Source organism: Macaca mulatta, chromosome 19, assembly GCF_049350105.2.
Source record: "Macaca mulatta isolate MMU2019108-1 chromosome 19, T2T-MMU8v2.0, whole genome shotgun sequence".
In the NCBI taxonomy this organism is placed as follows: Eukaryota; Metazoa; Chordata; class Mammalia; order Primates; family Cercopithecidae; genus Macaca; species Macaca mulatta.
The window spans coordinates 69,910,026-69,932,990 of NC_133424.1; the positions used below are offsets into that span (position 1 = coordinate 69,910,026).

The 22,965-nt window shown below is 44.2% G+C and overlaps 1 protein-coding gene across 14 annotated transcripts in view; it reads left to right on the forward strand.

Moving 5' to 3' along the window:
• The window catches only part of ZNF776 (zinc finger protein 776), a 49,993-nt gene that overhangs the window by 20,256 nt on the left and 6,772 nt on the right, over positions 1-22,965 (forward strand). For 4 of the 14 annotated variants that reach the window (XR_003725065.2, XR_003725066.2, XM_077980221.1 and 1 more), the window contains exons 1-2: positions 17,312-17,578; positions 22,175-22,301. Coding sequence is in view for 6 of the 14 variants with exons in the window: in XM_077980221.1 (XP_077836347.1) it covers positions 17,546-17,578; positions 22,175-22,301 (160 nt within the window). In the remaining 8 variants the exon portion in view is untranslated. Of the gene's footprint in view, positions 1-12,783; positions 12,972-15,164; positions 15,383-17,311; positions 17,579-20,417; positions 20,509-22,174; positions 22,302-22,965 lie in introns of those variants that run through there. The other 10 variants (XR_013409772.1, XR_013409773.1, XM_077980216.1 and 7 more) reach the window with 5 other exon arrangements.

The following is a 22,965-nucleotide window of genomic DNA, read 5'->3' on the forward strand; positions in this document are numbered from 1 at the left end:
GGGCCATTCTCTTTCTCAGGGATGTTCCTTGCTGAGAAAAAGAATTCAGCTATATTTCTCCTATTTGCTTTTGAAAGAAGAGAAATATGGCTCTGTTCTTTCTGGCTCACCAGCAGTCAGAGTTTAAGGTTATCTCCCTTGTTCCCTGAACATTACTGTTATCCTGTTCTTTTTTCAAGGTGCCCAGATTTCATATTGCTCAAGCACACATGCTCTACAAACAATTTGTGCAGTTAGTGCAATCATCACAGGATCCTGAGGTGACATACATCCTCCTCAGCTAATGAAGATGATGGGATTAAGAGATTAAAGTAAAGACAGACATAGGAAATCACAAGGGTATTGATTGGGGAAGTGATAAGTGTCCATGAAATCTTCACAATTTATGTTCAGAGATTGCAGTAAAGACAGGCATAAGAAATTATAAAAGTATTAACTTGGGGAACTAATAAATGTCCATGAAATCTTCACAATTTATGTTGTTCTGCCACAGCTTCAGCCAGTCCCTCCGTTCAGGGTCCCTGACTTCCTGCAACAGAGTTCAAGACCAGCCTCACCAACATGTTGAAACCCTGTCTCTACCAAAAAATACAAGAAGTAGCCCGGCATGGTACTGCACACCTGTAGTCCCAGCTAATCTGGAGGCTGAGGTGGGAGAATCGCTTGAACCTGGGAGGCCGAGGTTGCAGTGAGCCAACTTCACACCACTGCACTCCAGTGTGGGCAGCAGAGTGAGACCCTGTCTCTAGATTAAATAAATAAATAGATGAATAAATTTTATACGGAACAATAAAAGGCTTAAATAGCCAAAGCGATCCTTGGCAAAAAGAACAAAGCAGGAGGTGTCACAGTACCCAATTTCAAACAATACTGCAAGGCTACAGTAACAAAAACAAGATGATATTGGTACAAAAACAGACACATAGACCAATGGAACAGAATAGAGAGCCCAGAAATAATACTGCACACCTACAACCATCTCATCTTTGACAGACTCTACAAAAACAAGCAATGGGGAAAGGACTCCCTATTCAATAAATGGTGCTGGAATAAATGGCTAGCCATATGCAGAAGATTGGAATTGGACCCTTTCCTTACGCTATATACAAAAATCAACTCAGGATGGTTTAAAGAATTAAATGTAAAACCTAAACCTATAAACCCCCTAGAAAGAAAACTAAGAAATACTATTCTGGACATAAGGTCTGGCAGTGATTCATGACAAAGACTCCAGAAGCAATTTCAATAAAAACAAAAATGGACAGTTGGGACCTAATTAAACTAAAGAGCTTCTGCACAACAAAAGAAACTATCCACACAGTAAATAGACAACCAACCGAATGGGAAAAAATATTTACAAACTATGAATCTGACAAAGATCTATTATCCAGCATCTATAAGGAACCTAAACAAATTTACAAACAAAAAACTAACAACCCCATTAAAAAGCAGGCAAAGTACATGAACAGACACTTTTCAGAGGATGACATTCATGTAGCCAACAAGCATATAAAAAAAAAAATGTTCAACATCACTAATTATTGGAGAAATGCTAATCAAAAAAACCCTAATGAGACACCATCTTGCACCAGTCAGAATGACTATTACTAAAAAATCAAAAAAATAACAGATGCTGGTGAGGTTATGGAGAAAAGGGAATGCTTATGCACTGCTTGTGGGAATGTAAACTAGTTCAGGTATTGTGGAAAGCAGCTTAGTGATTTCTCAACTACTGTTTGATCCAACAATCCCATTATTGGGTATATGTGCAAAGGAATATAGATTGTTTTGCCATAAAGACATGCACACATATGTTCATTGCAGCACTATTCACAATATCAAAGACATGGAATCAACATAAATGCCCGTCAACATGAGACTGGATAATGAAAATATGGTACATATACACCATGAAATACTATACAGCCATAAAAAACAATGAGATCGTGTCCTTTGCAGCAACGTGAATGAAGCTGAAGGCCATTATTACAAACTAACTAATGCAGGAACAGAAAACTAAATACTACGCATTCTCACTTATAAGTAGAAGCTAAACATGGAGTACATATGGACACAAAGAAGGGAACAACAGACAGACACCGGGGCCTATTGGGGGAACCAGCCTCCAATGTTTCGATGTAGGTTCTTTCTATTTTCCCTAAGTGTCAACTGGTCTGAGAAATAAAGAGAAAGAGTACAAAGAGAGGAATTTTATAGCTGGGCCTCCGGGGGTGACATCATGTATTGGTGGGTCCGTGATGTCCCCTGAGCTGCAAAACCAGCAAGTTTTTATTAGGGATTTCAAAAGGGGAGGGGATGTACGAACAGGGAGTAGGTCACAAAGATCACATGCTTCAAAGGGCAATAAAGATCACAAGGCAAAGGGCAAAGCAAAGATCATAAGGCAAGGGCTAAATTAGAATTATTGATGAGAGTCTATGTTCCACTTTGCACTTACTGTCTTGATAAACATCTTAACAGAAAACAGGGTTCGAGAGCAGAGAACTGGTCTGACCAAAATTTACCAGGCTGGAATTTCCCAATCCTAGCAAGCCTGAGGGTACTGCAGGAGACCAGGGTGCATTTCAGTCCTTATCTCAACTGCGTAAGATAAACACTGCCAGAGAGGCCGTTTATAGACCTCCCCCCAGGAATGCATTCCTTCCCCGGGGTATTAATTCTTAATATTCCTTGCTGGGAAAATAATTCAGCAATATCTCTCGTACTTGCAAGTCCCTTTAAAGGCTCTTTGCAAGAAGAAAAATATGGCTCTATTCTGCCTGACCCCACAGGCAGTCAGACCTTATGGTTATCTTCCTTGTTCCCTGAAAATCGCTGTTATTTTGTTCTTTTTCAAGGTGCACTGATTTTATATTGTTCAAACACATATTTTACAATCAATTTATACAATAGTGGCCCTGAGGTGATGTACATTCTCAGCTTACGAAGATAACAGGATTAAGAAATTAAAGACAAGACAGGCATAAAAAATTATAAGAGTGTTATTTGGGAACTGATAAATGTCCATGAAATCTTCACAATTTATGTTTAGAGATTGCAGTAAAGACAGGCATAAGAAATTATAAAAGTATTAATTTTGGGAACTGCTGTATGTCCATATTAAAATGAAATCTTCACAATTTATGTTCCTCTGCTGCAACTCCAGCCTGTCCCTCTGTTTGGAGTCCCTGACTTCCCTCAACAGAGGTCTACTTGACTTCCTGCAACAGGATGGGAGGAGAAGGATTGAAAAACTAACTTTTGAATAGTATGCATGTGACCTAGATGATGAAATTGTACATCAAACCCCTGCAACATGCAATTTGCCTATATAGCAAACCAGACCATGAACCCCTGAACCTAAAATAAAAGTTTTTTTTTAAAGTTTATTCAAAGGGATAATATCAGAGAATTTCCCAAAGATATTAGGAAGGAAAAGCTTTCCAAGAGAAAGATATCAATATTCAAGTACAAGAAGGTTATAGAATACTAAGCAGATTTAACCCAAAGAAGACTACCTCAAGACATTTAGTAATCGAATTACCAAAGGTCAAGGACAAAGAAATGATCCTAAAAGAAGCAAGAGAACAGGAACAACACACAAAGGAGATCCAATATGCCTGGTAGAAGACTTCTCAGTGTAAATCTTATAGGCCAGGAGAGAGTGGCATGATGGATTTAAAGTGTTGAAGGAAAAAACTTATATCCTAGAATAGTGTATCTGCTGAAAGTGTCCTTCAAACATAAAAGAGAAATAAAAACTATTCTGGATGAACAAAAACTGAAAGATTTTTGTCAACACCAGACTTGTCTTACAAGAAAAGTTAAAGGGAGTTCTGTAATCTAAAAGGATGTTAATGAGCAATAAGAAATCATCTGAAGGCACGAAACTCACTGGAAATAGTAACTATACAGAAAAAAATATGGTAACACTGTAATTGTGATGTGTAAACTCATATCTTGAGTAGAAAGACTAAAATATGAACCTATCGAAAACAATTACAATAACTTTTCAAGACATAGACAGTACAGTAAGCTATACATAGAAACAAAAAATGTAAACGCTGAGGGACAAAGCTAAAGTGTAATGTTTTTATTAGTTTTTCTCTTTGCTTGTTATTTTTTTATGCAATCAGTGTTGTCATCAGTTTAAAATAATGAGTTGTAAGATATTATATGGAAGCTTCATGGTAAACTCCATTCAAAAAACCTACAACGGATACCAAAAATTTTTTTAAAAGAAATTAAAATATACAACCAGAGAAAATCACCTTCACAATAAGGAAGACAGGAAGGAAGAGAAGACCACAAAACAACAAGGCGGAGTAAATCCTTACTTATTAATAATAACAATGAATGTAAATGGACTAGTCTCCAATCAAAATACACAGAGTTGCTGAATGAATAAAAACAAGGACCCAATGCTCTATTGTGTACAGGAAACATACTTCACCTATAAAGACACACATAAATTAAAATAAAAGGGATGGAAAAAGGTATTTCATGCCACTGGAAATCAAAAAATAGCAGGAATAACTACACACATATCAGAAAAATAGATTTCAAGAGAAAAACTGTAAACAGACAAATAAGGTCATTATATATAATGCTAAAGGGATCGATTCAGCAAGAGGACATAACCTTTGTAAATATGTCTACACCCAACACTGGAGCACCCAGATATAAAAGCAAATATTATTAGAGCTAAAGAGACAGATACACTCCAACACAATGATAGCTGACGATGATAACACCCCACTTTCAGCGTTGAACAGGTCTTCCAGACAGAAATGGACTTAATCTGCACTATAGAACAAATGGACCTAATATATATTTATAGAACATTTCATCCAACAGCTTCAGAATACATATTCTTCTCAGCACATGGATCATTCTCTTTATTTTTATTTTTTTATTTTTGAGACGGAGTCTCGCTCTGTCACCCAGGCTGGAGTGCTGTGGCCGGATCTCAGCTCACTGCAAGCTCCGCGTCCCGGGTTCCCACCATTCTCCTGCCTCAGCCTCCCGAGTAGCCGGGACTACAGGCGCCCGCCACCTCGCCCGGCTAGTTTTTTGTATTTTTTAGTAGAGACGGGGTTTCACCGTGTTAGCCAGGATGGTCTCGATCTCCTGACCTCGTGATCCGCCCGTCTCGGCCTCCCAAAGTGCTGGGATTACAGGCTTGAGCCACCGCGCCCGGCCGGATCATTCTCAAATACTATATGTTAGGCCATAAAATATGACTTGAAAATTTTTTAATTGAAATAGTATCAAATATCTTCTCTGACCACAATGCAATAAAAGCACAAGTGGAATTTTCAAAATGCTACAAAGAAATGGAAATTAAATAATTGGCTTCTGAATGACCAATGGGTCAATTAAGACACTGAAAAGTTGGGCTGGATGTGGTGGCTCATACCTGTAATCCGAGCCAGGAGGATCACGAGGTCAGGACTTCAGCCTGACTGGGGAAAGGGGGACAGGAGAGCATTAGGAGATATACCTAATGTAAATAATAGTTAATGGGTGCAGCACACCAACATGGCACATGTATACATATGTAATAAACCTGCACGTTGTGTACATGTACCCTAGAACTTAAAGTATTTAAAAAAAAAAAAGACCACCCTGACCAACATGGTGAAACCCCGTCTCTACTAAAAATACAAAAATTAGTTGGGCATGGTGGCACGCACTTGTGATCCCAGCTATTCAGGAGGCTGAGGCAGGAAAATTGCTTGCACCCAGGAGGCGGAGGTTGCGGTGAGTGGAGATTGCGCCATTGCACTCCAGCTTGGGTGACAGAGCAAGACTCCATCTCAAAAAAAAAAAAAAAAGAAAGAAAAGAAATCGAAAAGTTTTGAGGCCAGGCGTATTGGCTCATGCCTGTAGTCCCAGCACTTTGGGAGGCCAAGGCAGGTGGATCACCTGAGGTCAGGAGTTTGAGACCAGCCTGATCAACAAAGTGAAACCCTGTCTCTACTAAAAATACAAAAATTAGTCGGGCGTGGTGGTGGGCACCTGTAGTCCCAGCTACTCGTGAGACTGAGACAGGAGAATTGCTTGAACCCAGAAGGTGGAGGTGGCAGTGAACCGAGATTGTGCCACTGCACTCCAGCCTGGATGATGGAGGGAGACTCCATCTCAAAAAAAAAAAAAAGAAAAGTTTTTTGAAACAAATGATAATAGAAACACAGCATGCCAAAATCTGTGGGATACAGAAAAAGAAGTACTAAGGAGAATGTTTATAGCTATAAGTGCCTACATTATAAAAGTAAAAAAAAAAAAAAAAAAAACTTTAAATAAACAACCTTATAATGCATCTTAAAGAATTAGAGAAGTGAGAGCAAACCAAACTCAAAGTGAGTAGAAGAAAATAAATAGCTGTGCGCAGTAGCTCACGCCTGCGATCCCAACACTTTGGGAGGCTGAGGCAGGTGGATCACCTGAGGTCAGGAGTTCGAGACCAGCCTGACCAACAAGGTGAAACCCCATCTCTACTAAAAATACAAAAATTAGGCATAGGGCAGGCACCTGTAGTCCCAGCTACTCAGGAGGCTGAGACAGGAGAATTGCTTGAACCCAGGAGGTGGAAGTTGCAGTGAGCCAAGATCGGTCACTGCACTGTAGCCTGGGTAACAGAGTGAGACTCCGTCTCAAAAAATAAATAAATAAATAAATAAAAATAAAATAATAAAGATTAGAGCAGAAATAAATGAAACTGAAACAAAGAAAACAATACGAATGTGTTCAACAAAATGAGAAATTGTGGTTTTTGTTTGTTTTTTGTTTTTTTTGAGATGGGGTCTTGCTCTTGTCGTCCAGGCTGGAGTGCAATGGCAGGATCTCAGCTCACTGCAACCTCTGCCTCCTGGGTTCAAGTGATTCTCCTGCCTCAGCCTCCCAAGTAGCTGAGATTACAGGTGCCCATGACCACGCCCGGCTAATTTTTGTAATTTTAATACAGACAGGGTTTTGCCAGTTAGGCTGGAGTTGGAGACCAGCCTGACCCTGTTTGTTTTTAGTAGACAGGAGAAATTCTACCTCTACTAAAAAAAAAAAAAAATACAAAATAGTCCGGGCCGGGTGGCGCATACCTGTAATCCCACCTACTCGGGAGGCTGAGGCAAGAGAATCGCTTGAACCCGGGAGGTGGAGGTTGTGGCAAGCCAAGGTCGCGCCATAGCACTTCACATTGAGCAGCAAGAGCGAAACTCCATCTCAAAAAAAAAAAAAAAAATTAGCCGAGCGTAAAGGCACTGTAATCCCAGCTGCTTGGGAGGCTGAGCCCTGAGAATTGCTTGAACCCAGGAGGTGGAGGTTGCAGTAAGCTGAGATTGTATCACTGCACTCCAGCCTGGGTGATACAGCAAGACTCTGTCTTAAACAAAAAAAAGCGGGGGGGAGGGATAGCATTAGGAGATATACCTAATGTAAATGACGAGTTAATGGGTGCAGCACGCCAACATGGCACATGTATACATATGTAACAAACCTGCACGTTGTGCACATGACCCTAGAACTTAAAGTATAAAAAAAAAGGCCGGGCTCAGCGGCTCACGCCAGCACTTTGGGAGGCCGAGGTGGGCGGATCACGAGGTCAGATCGAGACCATCCTGGCTAACACAGTGAAACCCCGTCTCTACTAAAAATACAAAAAATTAGCAGGGCGTGGTGGTGGGCGCCTGTAGTCCCAGCTACTCGGGAGGCTGAGGCAGGAGAATGGCGTGAACCCAGGAGGCTGAGCTAACAGTGAGCCGAGGTGGCGCCACAGCACTCCAGCCTGGGTGACATAGCAAGACTCCGTCTCAAAAAAAAAAAAAAAAAGTCAAAAACCACCATGCAATGATAAATAATAATGGATCATTGAGGAAGAATTCATGGGACTTACATAGTCCTTTGTATTTATGTATATATTTGGAAAAATCCATTACAAAAGTACAATATGGTCTTGCATCAATAACTTTATACAGGCATACTTTGGAGATAAAGCAGGTCAAATTTTTTTTTTTTTTTTTTTGAGACGGAGTCTCACTATGTCGCCCGAGCTGGAGTGCAGTGGTGCCATCTCGGCTCACTGCAACCTCTGCCTCCCGAGTTCAAGCAATTCTTCTGTCTCAGCCTCCTGAGTAGCTGGGATTACAGGTGCCCCCCCATCACGCCCGGGTATTTTGTATTTTTAGCAGAGATGGGGTTTCACCATGTTGGCCAGGCTGGTCTTGAACTCCTGACCTTGTGATCTGCCTGGCTTGGCCTCCCAAAGTGCTGGGATTGCAGGCGTGAGCCACTATGCATGGCCGACAGGCTTCTTTATTCCATAAATATCTCTAAATCCCATCGTCAAGGAGGCAGATTTGGGAACTGTTCTCCCACCTCTGCACTTGGCAACCTTGTGAATACATGCTTTCTCTGCTGTAAGACTTGTCATCTCAGTGATTGGCATACTGTGAGATGGACAGAACAGGCCTGGTTCTATATCAATAGTGTGAAGGAATTGTTTCATTTTATAGACTGGTATCCTCAGCTTCCTGAGGAACTTTTACTAACATGGATAGTGAGAGTAACTTATTTAGGGTAAATATCTTTGGTTTTAAATAATGCAGAGTGGAAGAACATATTTGGATTGATGTAGGACCTACAGCTCACTCTTGAACAATTGCAGATAGGTATGTATCATCCACACACACAGGAGTTTATTCCTGAAGGAACAGCCAGCCTGGGAGGGTGGATAAAAGCTACTCTAAAGTCTGTCTACTCGGCAAAGCGGGACTGTCTGACTCCACCTAAAATGCCAAGTGGGACTCCCCAGATGAACCAGCTTAATATGCTTCCCATGCAAGCCATGTGGCACTAACATTATGATGATAGGAATATTTTACCTACTGAATATGTTTATTACCCAGGTCAAGGTAAATGTCTTGGTTTGGGGAACCCCATTTTCTTGGGCACCTCATGTAAACTTATTGCTGCAAAATTGAGCTATAGTCAGTCTTACCAAATTTGCTTCCTATTATGGGCCTTTCAGATGCTAATAAAACCATTAGAATAATTAATAAGAAAATGATGAAAGGTATGGGGAGAATCAAATAGCTCCTTCCAGGAAGGTAGAAATTTTTAAATGGTTATAAAGAAGTAAGACAAGTAGACCGGGCGCGGTGGCTCACGTCTGTAATCCCAGCACTTTGGGAGGCCGAGACGGGCGGATCACAAGGTCAGGAGATCGAGACCATCCTGGCTAACGTGGTGAAACCCCGTCTCTAAAAACACAAAAAATTAGCCGGGCGAGGTGGCGGGCGCCTGTAGTCCCAGCTGCTTGGGAGGCTGAGGCAGGAGAATGGCGAGAACTCGGGAGGCGGAGCTTGCAGCGAGCCGAGATCGCGCCACTGCGCTCCAGCCTGGGCGACTGAGCAAGACTGTGTCTCAAAAAAAAAAAAAACAAAAAAAAGACAAGTAAAGAAAACATGGATAGGAATGAAACTAAGAGGTAAAAGAAAAGGTGGAAATCATGATATTCATCCCAGCATGGTGGAAATCTTTGGATGGCTATTAGATTAATAAAATAAAAACTGATGGGATTAAAACAAAGGTTTGAATATAACACTATTCAAGGTTGGATGGACCAAAGAAAGTTCCTGTTGATCCCCCAACATTAAAGGGCCTTAAGCTAAGTTGCTGTAGTTCCTGAAGTTTGGATAAATTTGAAAAGCCAGAAGATAAAGATACTATGAGAAACTCCACCTGGAATTGCCTAGGGTGATGGTTAGACTGGTTAATCAAGGTAGCACTTGGAAAAAAGGCCAAAGTCTCCTGGCCTGAACCCTGGGTGGAAACCTGAAGATGTCTGCACAAGACAGGGTAAAATGGTCTGGAGAGAAGAGTCCTGGGACTAGAACATAAAGTAAAAGTTGACAGGATTATGAAAGTTGGAAAGTTAAACATGCTTTTTTTTTTTTTAAGTTGTACTACCAATAAACTGAGTTCTTTCCCTACTTTGTGTTGGTCACAAAAAAAAAGAACACTCAATTTAAAAAAAAAAAAAAAGGCAAGCAGGTTTTATTTCTGACCAGAAATGGAGAATGAGTAGTTCTTGCCCTAAATGCCTCTTCTCCCTGAACATAGAAGGCATAGGGTTTTTAGGGCCAGGCATGGTGGCTCACGCCTGTAATCCCAGCACTTTGGGAGGCCGAGGCAGGTGGATCACGAGGTCAGGAGTTCAAGACCAGCCTGGCCAACATAGTGAAACTCCATCTCTACTAAAAATACAAAAATTAGCTGGGGGTGGAGGCGTGCGCCTGTAATCCAAGATACTCGGGAGGCTGAGGCAGGAGAATCGCTTGAACCCAGGAGGCAGAGGTTGCAGTGAGCCGAGATTGTGCCATCACACTCCAGCCTGGGCAACAGGGCGAGACTCCGTCTCAAAAAGAAAAAGAAAAAGGTGTGAGGTTTTTAAGAACTGAGCGGCCAGGCGTGGTGGCTCATGCCTTTAATCGCAGCACTTTGGGAGGCCGAGACAGGTGGATCACCTGAGTTTGAGAGTTTGAGACCAGCCTGACCAACATGGAGAAACCCCATCTCTACTAAAAATACAAAATTAGCTGGGTGTGGTGGTGCATGCCTGTAATCCCAGCTACTCAGGAGGCTGAGGCAGGAGAATTGCTTGAACCTGGGAGGTGGGGGTTGCGGTGAGCCAAGATCGCGCCATTGCACTCCAGCCTGGACAACAAGAGTGAAACTCTGTCAAAAAGAAACAAAAAGGACTGACCAACGATGTGAGAGGAATGTTAGCATGTACAAGGTGGGACTCCAGATGCACAAGCTCTGTTCATAAACATGCTTTTTCATAAAGCCCATGCATGTAAAATGTCAGTGATTACATTTGGGGGGAGGAAATTTTAGAGTTATAATGGTATGTTAATGTTGTAAAGGCAACTAGGGGTCATCTATTCCAGTTGCACCAGTTTGGGAGTCTTATTTTTTTCTGGTACCAGTCAGGACAATCTCTGTCCTAACCACAGAATACAAGACAGCCACAGTGAAGAATCCTCACTGCTCCCTCCTCAACTCGACACCAGACACTGAAGCCTAACCCACTCCAAACCACAAAAGATGATGATTCTGGGTTTCCTGGACTGGAGTGGCATCAGCAACCTCAAAATACTATGCCAGTACTACCTGTTCCTGGTTTTCAATCCATGGGACACCTGAGAGAAGGCAGGTGGACAAGACACATCCACAAGAGCCTCCAAGAAATTTTCCATGACTTTGGAGGTGAAAACTTGCAGGGACCAACAGAACAGTAGGCTGGCCAGATACCCACATCAGCTAGCCAGCCATGGAGCTTGAATAAAATAAAATGCAAAGCAGTCTAAAAACAGGCATGTTTAGTTCTACTACATGTGGACATAAGGAGATATTAGATTGTCTGGGATGATGGGTTTTTTGGTTTGTTTGTTTTAGAGACAAAGTCTTACTCTGTCTCACAGGCCAAAATGGAGTGACATGATCATAACTCACTGTAGTCTTGACCTTATGGGATCAAACCGTCCTCCTGCCTCAGCCTCCCGTGTAGCTGGGACTACAAATGTGCACCACTACAGCCTGATAATTTATTTTTCCTTTTTTTTTTTTTGGAAGATACAGGGTCTCAATATTGTGCCAAGGGCAGTCTCGATCTCTTGGCCTCCCAATGTTTTGGGATTACACCCGTGAGCCATCATGCCTGCCAAGTTTATGTGTGGGGGTGGGAGTTATTTTCTTTTAGTTTAGAGAGATTGAGTCTTGTTATGTTACCCAGGCTGCACTTGAACCCTTAGGCTCAGGTGATCCCCATACCTCAGTCTTCTGAGCAGCTGTTATGACAGGCACATGCCACCATGGCCAGCATGTCTGAGAAATAGTCAACTGAGAAAACAAAACTGCATATCTGTAGGCAAAGTCTAACCGTATTGTATTGTATTGTATTGTATTGTATTGTACTGTATTGTATTTTTTTGAGATGGAGTCTCACTCTGTCACCCAAGCTGGAGTGCAGTGGTGCGATCTCAGCTCACTGCAACCTCCGCCTCCTGAGTTTAATCAATTCTCTTGTCTCAGCCTCCCGAGTAGCTGGGACTACAGGTGCATGCCACCATGCCTGGCAATTCTTTTGTATTTTTAGTAGAGACAGGGTTTCACCATGTTAGCCAGGATGGTCTCGATCTCCTGACGTTGTGATCCACCCGCCTCAGGCTCCCAAAGTGCTGGGATTACAGATGTGAGCCACCACACCCAGCTATTATTTTTTTATTATTATTTTTTTTGAGATGAGGTCTTGCTCTGTCGTCCAGGCTGGTGTTTAGTGGCACAATCTCGGCTCACTGCAACCTCTACCTCCTGGATTCAAGCAATTCTCCTGCCTCAGCCTCCTGAGTAGCTGGGATTATAGGCACCTGCCACCACACCCAGCTAATTTTTGTATTTTTAGTAGAGATGGGGTTGTACCATGTTGGCTAGGCTGGTCTCAAACTCCTGACCTCAAGTAATCCACTTGCCATGGCCTCCCAAAGTGCTGGGATTACAGGCATGAGCCACTGCGCCCGGCCTAGTTTATTTTTGATGCAAGGTTTTTTTCAGTGCCTCTTTGCCAGTCAGAAACTTCTGTGGCTGAGGGGGCTTCTACTCATTTGTTCCTGTTGCCTCACTTTGACCCACAGCTACTGGGCTGGTCTGGCCCTGCTGCCACTTCCTGTTGCATGGGGTGGTTGCCTGGCACCAGCAGAGGACAGGAGGGCTCCTGCGTTACAGCTTCTTTTGCACCCACTGTTTGGCAGGTCCCAGGTTCTTGTCCCATGTCGAAGAAGAATGAGGTTACCTGGACAACTGAAGGATGAGAAGGGTGGAGAAGAGTTTTTATTGAATGATGAAACAGCTCTCAGCAGAAAGTGAACCCCAAGTGGGTGGCACCTACCTGAAGTAGACCTCCCCACTCGAAGGTAGGCAGTTCCCCAGTGTGGCAGTCCTGGACTTGTATGGGTTCAGAATGGGGGAGTGTATGCTGATTGGTTTGTGAGTATGCAAAAAAGGTTAAAACAAAGTCACAACTCAGAGGTGGGCACAACAGTGTAAATAACCAATTAGGGAAGGGTACGCATATGTAAAATAGGTGAAGGGTGGGGAACAGAGCAAAGTGTGCCAGACAGGAAGAAAGGTTCTCAATCTGGTCCATGGATTTATCCTGGATTGTAGCTAGGCTTTAAACTGTCTTTGGCTTGAAGGTCTGGTTTCACCAGGAATCTGCCCCTGTCTGCCTAGGATTTGTCTACCTGCTGCTGCTATCATTTTAGCTAAGATTAACAACTTTTATAGGACTATAGTGGAACACACAACACAGAATAACAAACATATGTGCAGACACAAGTATTATAGTGCAAACCTTGGCTTCTCTGTGTATGTTTACATTTCTGCCTACCTTAAATATCTGCTTTATTGTTTCTATCCACACTGGTATTGCTCAATACTCTCAAGAATGAAGACGAATCTCATTTTAGAGACAAAACTATCAGAGTGATAATCCTAATCAGGTACTGGTCTTAATTCTATCTCTCCTTAGATATCACTACTTAAAGTTTTATCAAGATTTAATTTTTAAAATTTTATTTATTTATTTATTTATTTATTTTTACCATCCACTAATGTTGCAACAGCTCTATTTCTATTTTCTTTTTCTTTTCTTTTCTTTTTTTTTTGAAACAGAGTTTTGCCCTTGCTGCCTAGGTTGGAGTGCAGTGACGTGATCTCGGCTCACTGCAACCTCCGCCTCCTGGGTTCAAGCAATTCTCCTACCTCAGCCTCCTGAGTAACTGGGATTACAGGTGTGTGCCACCATGCCTGGCTAATTTTTGTATTTTTAGTAGAGACAGGGTTTCACCATGTTGGCCAAGCTGGTCTCGAACTCCTGACCTCGTGATCCATCCATCTCGGTCTCTCAAAGTGCTGGGATTACAGGCGTGAGCCACAATGCCTGGCCTTCTTTCTTTTTTAGAGACAGGGTCTGGTTCTGGTACCCAGGTTGGAGCGCTGTGACCCTCTCTCCCTGGGCTCCTAAGCATTGGATTTACAGGCCTGAGCCACCGCCCCTGGCCTCAACAGATCTATTTCTGTCACCACCATTAAATCAAATCACTACGTAATTATTCTATAATTCTAAAAATTTTTTATTTTTATTTTTTATTCCTTCTAAAAAAAAAGAAGGAATACATGTGCAGAATGTGCAGGTTTGTTACATAGGTATCTTCTCTTTTGTTGTTGTTGTTTTTTGTTAAGGTGGAGTCTCACTCTGTTGCCCAGGCTGGAGTGCAGTGGAGCGATCTCATCTCACTGCAACCTCCACCTCCCGGGTTCAAGGGATTCTCCTGCCTCAGCCTCTAGCTGGGACGACAGGTGCACGCTATCACACCCGGCTAATTTTTGGTTTTGTTTTGTTTTGTTTTTGAGATGGAGTCTCACTCTGTCACCCAGGCTAGAGTATAGTAGTGTAATCTCGGCTCACTGCAACCTCTGCCTCCCAGGTTCAAGTGATTCTCCTGCCTCACCCTCCCAAGTAGCTGAGACTACAGGCATGCACCACCATGCCTAGCTAATTTTTGTATTTTTAGTACAGACAGGTTTCATTATGTTGGCCAGGCTGATCTTGAACTCCTGACCTTTGGATCCACCCGGTTCAACCTCCCAAAGTGATAGTTTTTTTTGTTTTTTTTTTTTGAGACGGAGTCTCGCTCTGTGGCCCAGGCTGGAGTGCAGTGGCTGGATCTCAGCTCACTGCAAGCTCCGCCTCCCGGGTTTAGGCCATTCTCCTGCCTCAGCCTCCCCAGTAGCTGGGACTACAGGCGCCCGCCACCTCACCCAGCTAGTTTTTTGTATTTTTTAGTAGAGACGGGGTTTCACCATGTTAGCCAGGATGGTCTCGATCTCCTCACCCGCCTGTCTCGGCCTCCCAAAGTGCTGGGATTACAGGCTTGAGCCACCGTGCCCGGCCAGTGATAGGTTTACAAGAATTTTTGTATTTTTAGTAGACACAGGGTTTCTCCATGTTGGCCAGGCTGTTCTGAAACTCTTGACCTCAAATGATCCACCCACCTCAGCCTCTCAAAGTGCTGGGATTATAGACGTGAGCCACCATGCCGGGTCTTTTTTTTTTTTCTTTTTTTTTTTTTGAGATGGAGTTTTGCTCTTGTTGCCCAGGCTGAGTGCTACGGCATGATCTCAGCTCACTGCAACCTCTGCCTTCCCGGTTCAAGTGATTCTCCTGCCTCAGCCTCCCGAGTAGCTGGGATTACAGGCATGCACCACCATGCCTGGCTAATTTTGTGTTTTAATCGAGACAGGGTTTCTCCATGTTGGTCAGGCTGGTCTCGAACTCCCGACCTCAGGTGATCCACTCACTTTGGCCTCCCAAAGTGCTGGGATTACAGGTGTGAGCCACTGCACCTGGCCATTTTTAAAAATTATTATTATTTTTTTCACTCTTTTTTTTTTTTTTGAGACAGAGTGTCTGTCTTCCAGGCTGGAATACAGTGGCAGTATCTTGGCTCACTGCAACCTTCACCTCCCAGGTTCAAGTGATTCTGCTGCCTCAGCTGGGATTACAGGCGCTGTTACCATGCCCGGCTAATTTTTGGATTTTTAGTAGAGGTGGGGTTTCACCATGTTGGCCAGGCTGGTCTCAAACTCCTGACCTCAAGGGATCCTCCCACCTCAGCCTACCAAAGTGCTAGGATTACAGTCCTGAGCCACTGCACCTGGCCAACATAGTCATTCTTTTTTTTTTTTTTTTTTTTTTTTTTTTTGAGACGGAGTCTCGCTCTGTCGCCCAGACTGGAGCGCAGTGGCGCGATCTCGGCTCACTGCAAGCTCCGCCTCCCGGGTTCACGCCATTCTCCTGCCTCAGCCTCCGGAGTAGCTGGGACTACCAGCGCCCGCCACCACGCCCGGCTAATTTCTTTTTGTATTTTTAGTAGAGACGGGGTTTCACCGTGTTAGCCAGGATGGTCTCGATCTCCTGACCTCGTGATCCGCCCGCCTCGGCCTCCCAAAGTGCTGGGATTACAGGCTTGAGCCACCGCGCCCGGCCGTGTCATTCTTAAAAGAGTTTTGGAATTTATATTTTACAACTGTATTCCTAACGTAACGTTAATTCATTATGCAAAACACTCCTTGCAATGGAAACAGAAATAAAGAATAGCCACTTCACAGCAATAACATGAACTCCTGGATTTAAGACACAACCAATATCAACAGGTGCAGAGCATCTTCTGCATACGTGCTCCGCCTTTGAAAACTGCAGCCATTTATCACTACCAAATAGCATTTCTTTCATTGGTCTTCTTGTAAGATTGATAAATCTTAGATAAATTAATCCAGAATTAACTGAATGTAAGTTAGAATCTCAAGCAAGGGATACTAAGTAGATAAAAGTGTTGCTCAATGTACTGGATACTATGATTGATTTTATAGGCAGGAGAGTTGTTTTCTGTGGGAATCACAGACAAGAGATTCAGCGTGTATTCCTACTTTAGGCAACACAACATTTCTCCTTTATCTTCCTTTTCTTGTCCTATCTGGATTAGTTCTCTCTTGTCCCTGACAGACTGAGAAACTGACTCTAATGCCTCAGAGTGCATTCATGTGAATTTATAACACAATAATGTTTATCAGCCTTTGCTCCCAGTGCAGGGATTTTGCGACTGAAAGACTGTTCAAAACATGATAATTTGGATTTTTAGTCTTTGGGGGCATCCTAAATAATAAGTTTAGCATCGGAGAGCTCGAGTTCCCCAAAATCTAAAATAATATTTTTTCAAATACTTGAGTGATCAGTTACAGACGCTAATCTCCAAAACTCCCAATACGGGTTCTAAGGCTAGGTGAGACTATCCTCTACCCCAGAAGAACGTGCAGTTTAAGGACAGACCGCTGAGGTGGAGCTGGGCCTTTCCTGCAAGTAAGTGAATATGATGGTAGGGTATACCTGACAGCATAGTTTGACAGGGGACATAGACTTTCAAGGAGAGAATAGACATGAAATAGACACATGCGGAAGTATAGTCAAATTGAGGAAAGATGACACTTAAGCCAGAGTGATGCTTATTCACCGCTCTGTGCAATCAAGCGCCTCTGAGAAGCGCTTTCTTTACCGCCTGGGAACCGTCTTGGAACCTGAGGAAACTACATAACCCAGAAATCTCTGCGTCGAATGACAGCGCGTCAGAGCCAATGAATGCTCAAAATAAAGGCGTTTCCGCGGAAACAACATAAAGGTGGGACTTCCGGCGTCCTCTGCTAGCGGCCATTTTGATTGGTGTTGGATGTATTTTCCCGTAAGAGCCCGCGGGTTGCTGGGGCGTGTAGAAGGTGGAGAAGAGACGTTGTCCCGACTGCACAGAGGCTGCTCTGCAGTTCCTTAAAGGCGCTAGGCGTGACCTGCGCCAAGGCCGAGATCGGGATCATCGTGCCCGGGTACTTGCCCTGCTCGCCCTCTGCTTTCGACCCGCTTTCTCCACCCAGTCGGATGGCGGCGGCCGCGCTGAGGCCCACGGCTCAGGTAATTGTGGCGTCTTCCGTGCCTTCAGGTCACCTCATCTTTACCTAAGTCCAAAAGCAGAGAGGAAGCGGCGCCTGCCCAAGGCTCTACAGCCTGAACCCGGCGTCGGGACACAGGCGCTCGCGTGATGGGCCCCCGTTTTTAACACCCGCGGGATGCGCTGAGGAGAGCGACAGGCACAGGGACTGGTGCAGGCAAAGGCCTGAAGATGAACTGAGCCGAGAGGATCGGAACCTAGGGTCCACAGGCACCTGTCGGGAGCAAAGTGTGAGGCAGAGCTCCTCCTGGAAGAGCAGGCTGGGGACTGTGTATTCACCCTGGGAACGCTAGAAGCCATGGACAGCTTCCAACAAAGGAAGGGCAAGATAAAAGTCCAGGCTTTAAAGGTTTCCCAAAGTCCAGCCAAAAAAAGAACACAGAGGCCGGGCGCGGTGGCTCACGCCTGTAATCCAAGCACTTTGGGAGGCCGAGGCGGGCGGATCACGAGGTCAGGAGATCGAGACCATCCTGGCTAACACGATGAAACCCCGTCTCTACTGAAAATACAAAAAATTAGCCGAGCGTGGTGGTGCGCGCCTGTAGTCCCAGCTACTCGGAGGCTGAGGCAGGAGAATGGCGTAAACCCGGGAGGCGGAGCTTGCAGTGAGCCGAGATCGCGCCACTGCACTCCAGCCCGGGCGACAGAGCGAGACTCCGTCTCAAAAAAAAACAAAACAAACAAACAAACAAAAAAACAAAAAAAAAACAGGGCATGACTTTCGCGCCCTGGGAGGTTGAATTCTTGTTCAACCTCTATAGATCACATAGGTGCTAAGAGATGACATTTTGTACTGAGGCGCTCAGTTCAGCCAATCAACCCGCGTTTACCTGGTTACAGGGCCAAGAAAGGGTTCAGGGAGGCCAGAGCTTATCAAATCTCATCAGGGACACATTCTTGTAGCTTGTACCTCTCCTCACAGGAACTCCTGGCTGCAGAAGCACTTGCAGAACCTCCACTGGGAAGCGGAGGATGTTATTCCCTCACTGGCCCTAACTCCTATCCACATGCTCTTTAGATTGGGATGTCCTGGGACTGTTGGGTACCTCTTTTTTTGTTGTTGTTTTTTTGTATTTTTGTTTTAAGTTTTTCGATCTGGGACCCCTGGAGGAACCTTAAACCCAGGATCCTAAGTCTGTGACACAGGATATATGGTGGTATTCCCATTTCTGTCAACCAGTATAAACATACTTGGAAGGTTAACCCAGGAGTTAGTACCAGGATGTGAAATACTTAGAGGTGAAACTGAACAGAGGGAAGAGGTGATGTTGCCACAATTTCATCTGGCTGTAGTCTCCTCTGGCTCTACAATGAACAGACAGTGGGGTTGAGAGAGGAGGAAGTAAGATGAGAGTTGAGGCTTTTGCCATAATCCAAGTGAGGATTAACAGACTAAGATTCATGGCTAAGGAGATGTGGCTGGATTCAAAGTTGATATTTTGTAACAAGCATCTAGGTTTCCTAATACACAAAGAAAGGGCATGAAGAGAGCAATCAAGAGCCCAAGGTTTTTGGTCTTAGCCGCTGTAGCTGTGGAAGCTGCATCAGCTGAGATGAGCATGTTGGTAGTAAACATAATTAGAATATTATGCAGATATCAAGATGACTGTTTTGGCCATGTCAAAAGTCAGAGACGAATAAGTGTAGGCATCAATTGGGTATGGACATGCAGGTTGGGGTATCTGGGAAGGGATTGACACTGGAGACATCTAATATATGGTAGCTAATGTGTATGCTATGGTGAGTGAGCCATGGGTCACAATAAGGAGAGCACACTTCAGATTCTGGTGGTAAATCTTTTAGGGGACCAGAAAGCAGTGGTTGAAAGATGAGGACTGCATCTGTTGCTTGGGTCCCTGGGTAATGTTATTGGGCTTCCTAAACTGGAGAGGTAGGTGAGTGACCGTGATGGTAGGGTATACCCGTCAGCATGATTTGACAGGGGACATAGACTTTCAAGGAGAGAATAGACATGAAATAGATACATGCAGAAGTATAGTCAAATTGAGGGAAGATGACACTTAGGCCACAGTGGTGCTTATTCACCACTCTGCAATCAAGATTTGAGATGATCCTATCCTGGCTAACATGGTGAAACCCCGTCTCTACTAAAAATACAAAAAAAAATTAGCCGGGAGTGGTAGCGGGCGCCTGTAGTCTCAGCTACTTGGGAGGCTGAGGCGGGAGAATGGCGTGAACCCAGAGGGCGGAGCTTGTAGTGAGCCGAGATCGCGCCACTGCACTCCAGCCTGGGAGACACAGCGAGACTCCGTCTCAAAAAAAAAAAAAAAAAAAAAAAAAGATTTGAGATGATTTTGGTAGTGTGTAGGGGGTTTCATTACGTGTGCTGAATATGCTCAGGGAGAAATGTGGTCATCTGTGACAGTAGGTCCTGGGCCTTAAATGGATTAAAAACAGGACTTTTTTTTTTTTTTTTTTTTTTTTGAGAGGAAGTCTTGCTCTGTCACCCGGGCTGGTGTATAGTGGCGCAATCTTGGCTCACTACGACTTCTACCTCCCAGGTTCAAGTGATTCTCCTGCCTCAGCCTCCCGGTAGCTGAGAATACAGGCGCGTGCCACCACGTCCCGCTAATTTTTTTTTGTATTTTTAGTAGAGACGGGATTTCACCATTTTGGCCAGGCTGGTCTCAAACTCCTGACCTCATGATCCACCCGCCTCGGCCTCCCAAAGTGCTAGGATTACAGGAGTGAGCCACTGTGCCTGTCCAGGACTGTTTTTTTTGTTGTTGTTGTTGTTTGTTCTTTGTTTTTTTGAGATGAAGTCTCACTCTTGTTCCCCAGGCTGGAGTGCAGTGGCACGATCTCGGCTCACTGAACATCCGCCTCCTGGGCTCAAGCGATTCTCCTGCCTCCCAAGTAGCTGGGATTACAGGTGCGTACCACCACACCCAGCTAATTTTTTGTGTTTTAAGTGGAGATGGGGTTTCACCATGTTGGCCAGGCTGGTCTCGAATTCCTGACCTCAGGTGATCCACCCACCTCAGCCTCCCAAAGTGCTAGGATTACAGGCATGAGCCAGCGCGCCTGGCCAGGACTGGTCTTTAAATGGCAATGGTATTAGGTGAATGGAAGTTGGTCTGTGTTGCTGAAGGGTAAGCCATTGCAGCACAGAAGTGGAATAAGACCATGGATATCTGAAGTTACATGTGGTTTTGCATGGCTGTGGAGTAATGCAAAGAGGCATTCATAGAATTATTAGGCACTACCATTGCTAATGGGAACAATAGTCACTTTGTGTTATTATTGGATCCTGTTTGAATATGTGAAGCATACTTGATGCTGTCAGCCATATTGTGGTATAAAGCCAAAAATGGAGGCCCAGTGTGATGTGCCACCTTGACATCTAGTGATATATGTATGACCTGAAATGACCTGAGAGCCAATTCACTTCCCACTAGGCTCTTTCAGATAATAATCAACATAGCCTAATAATCCTTTTATTAGGGAGACCAGGCAGAATTCCTGGTTCTTATACTTTGTAGTGAGTTTCAATTTTATCCTTACCCACAGTGTTATTCAAACAAGCCAGTTGCATCCTCCCAAGAGATTCAGGGGTCATCACACCCTCTTCATTTTAAAAGCTTGCATACCATAGTTTCTGGTTATGCACTCTTATCCATAGTGCAACCCCTATGTGGTCCTCCATGATGAGGGATGTCCTCTTCTAGACTTTGAGTGTATTTGATTTGTAAACATATTTATAGCACCTGTCTAGTGTTTGATGTCATGTGTTTGATCATTAATATAACTGTAAGGTGAAAATCCCACCCTTATTGGTAGAAGGAAGAAGAGGATATAAACATACTTTAACTTGTGGGGAGGCAGAGGCCAATGTGGGAGGCAGTTTGGTGGGGGTGGCCATGGGCATGTGTCTGTGCAATCTAAAGAATGATACGTATTTTGGCCTAGCACAGTGGCTCATGCCTGTAATCCCGGCACATTGGGAGGCTGAGGTGGGTGAATCACTTGAGCTTAGGATTTTGAGACCAACCTGGGCAACATAGTGAAACCTTCTCTCTACCAAAAAAAGAAAAAATTATCCGGGCACGGTGACGTGCATCTGTAGTCTCGTCTACTGGGGAGGCTAAGGCCAGAGAATTACTCGAGCCCAGGAGACAGAGGTTGCATTGAGCTGAGATCACATTGCACTCCAGCAACGGGAGTGAAACACTATCTCAAAAAAAAAAAAAAAAAAAAAGGAAAAAAAAAGGAATGATGTGTATTTAGAGAAGGAGTATGTCTGATAGACCAAGGATGCTTCATTGGGATTTACATGACTTCATCTCTAGCAGGGGCATTGGCTCTCAGAAGGCATGGACTGCTTTATGTCAGCACCAAAACATAGAAACCTATTGGTTCCCCCACTTCTTGTTGCTGATGGCTGTACACCATCGCCATGTGAGCCCATGAGAAGATAGTGACACCAGTGGGCCTAGTTTCTCCTTGTAGTTTAGGACCTTGGGAGGAGGAAGGGCAAAGGTGGATAAGTGGATGAGCATATGGAGTGTTTGTGGTTTCATCTATCGTCATCATGGCAGGGCACTGTGACCTTTGAAGATGTGGCTGTGAACTTTTCCCAGGAGGAATGGAGTCTCCTTAGTGAGGCTCAGAGATGCCTTTATCATGACGTGATGCTGGAGAACCTGGCACTTATATCTTCTCTAGGTAAGGCACTCACACTCTTCTCTGTGACCTCAGCTAGTGTCTGCCCGTCCCCATCTTTTTCCCCATGGCAAGACTGTTTTCCTCACTTCAGGAGCCTGGGCACAGGTTCCTCTCTTAGTTCCCTGGGTAGGTTCTGTGGTAGGTAGGACTGAGGTGTGTGCACTGCCCTCTCTTCTCCTTGAGCAGCCCCAACACCTGCTTTGCTGCAAGCTCCCAGAGAAGGAGCTTTACATGCACCATAATGCATCCCACCTTGCTTGCCCTCTGGCTGTTGAGTAATTTTTCTGGATCGGAGACTGGTATGCTCAGGTTCTGCTTCCTTGCTCTAGGTGACATTTATTCATGACTACCTGTGCTAGGAATTCCTCCCATCATTGATGTTCTCAATACTTACTTGCACCATAGGCTGTTCTTGCAAGACCCTCCTTATAAATTATCTTGTTTGTTTTGTTTTGTTCTGTTTTGTTTTCAGAGACAGTCTTACTCTGTCACCCAGGCTGGAGTGCAGTAGTGCGATCATAGCTCACTGTAGCCTCAATCTCCCAGGCTCAAACAATCCTCCTTCCTCAGCCTCTGGAGTAACTGGGACTAGAGGCTTCTGCCACCACATCCACTAATTTTTATTTTTATTTTTAATAGAGATGAGGTCTGGCTGTATTGCCTA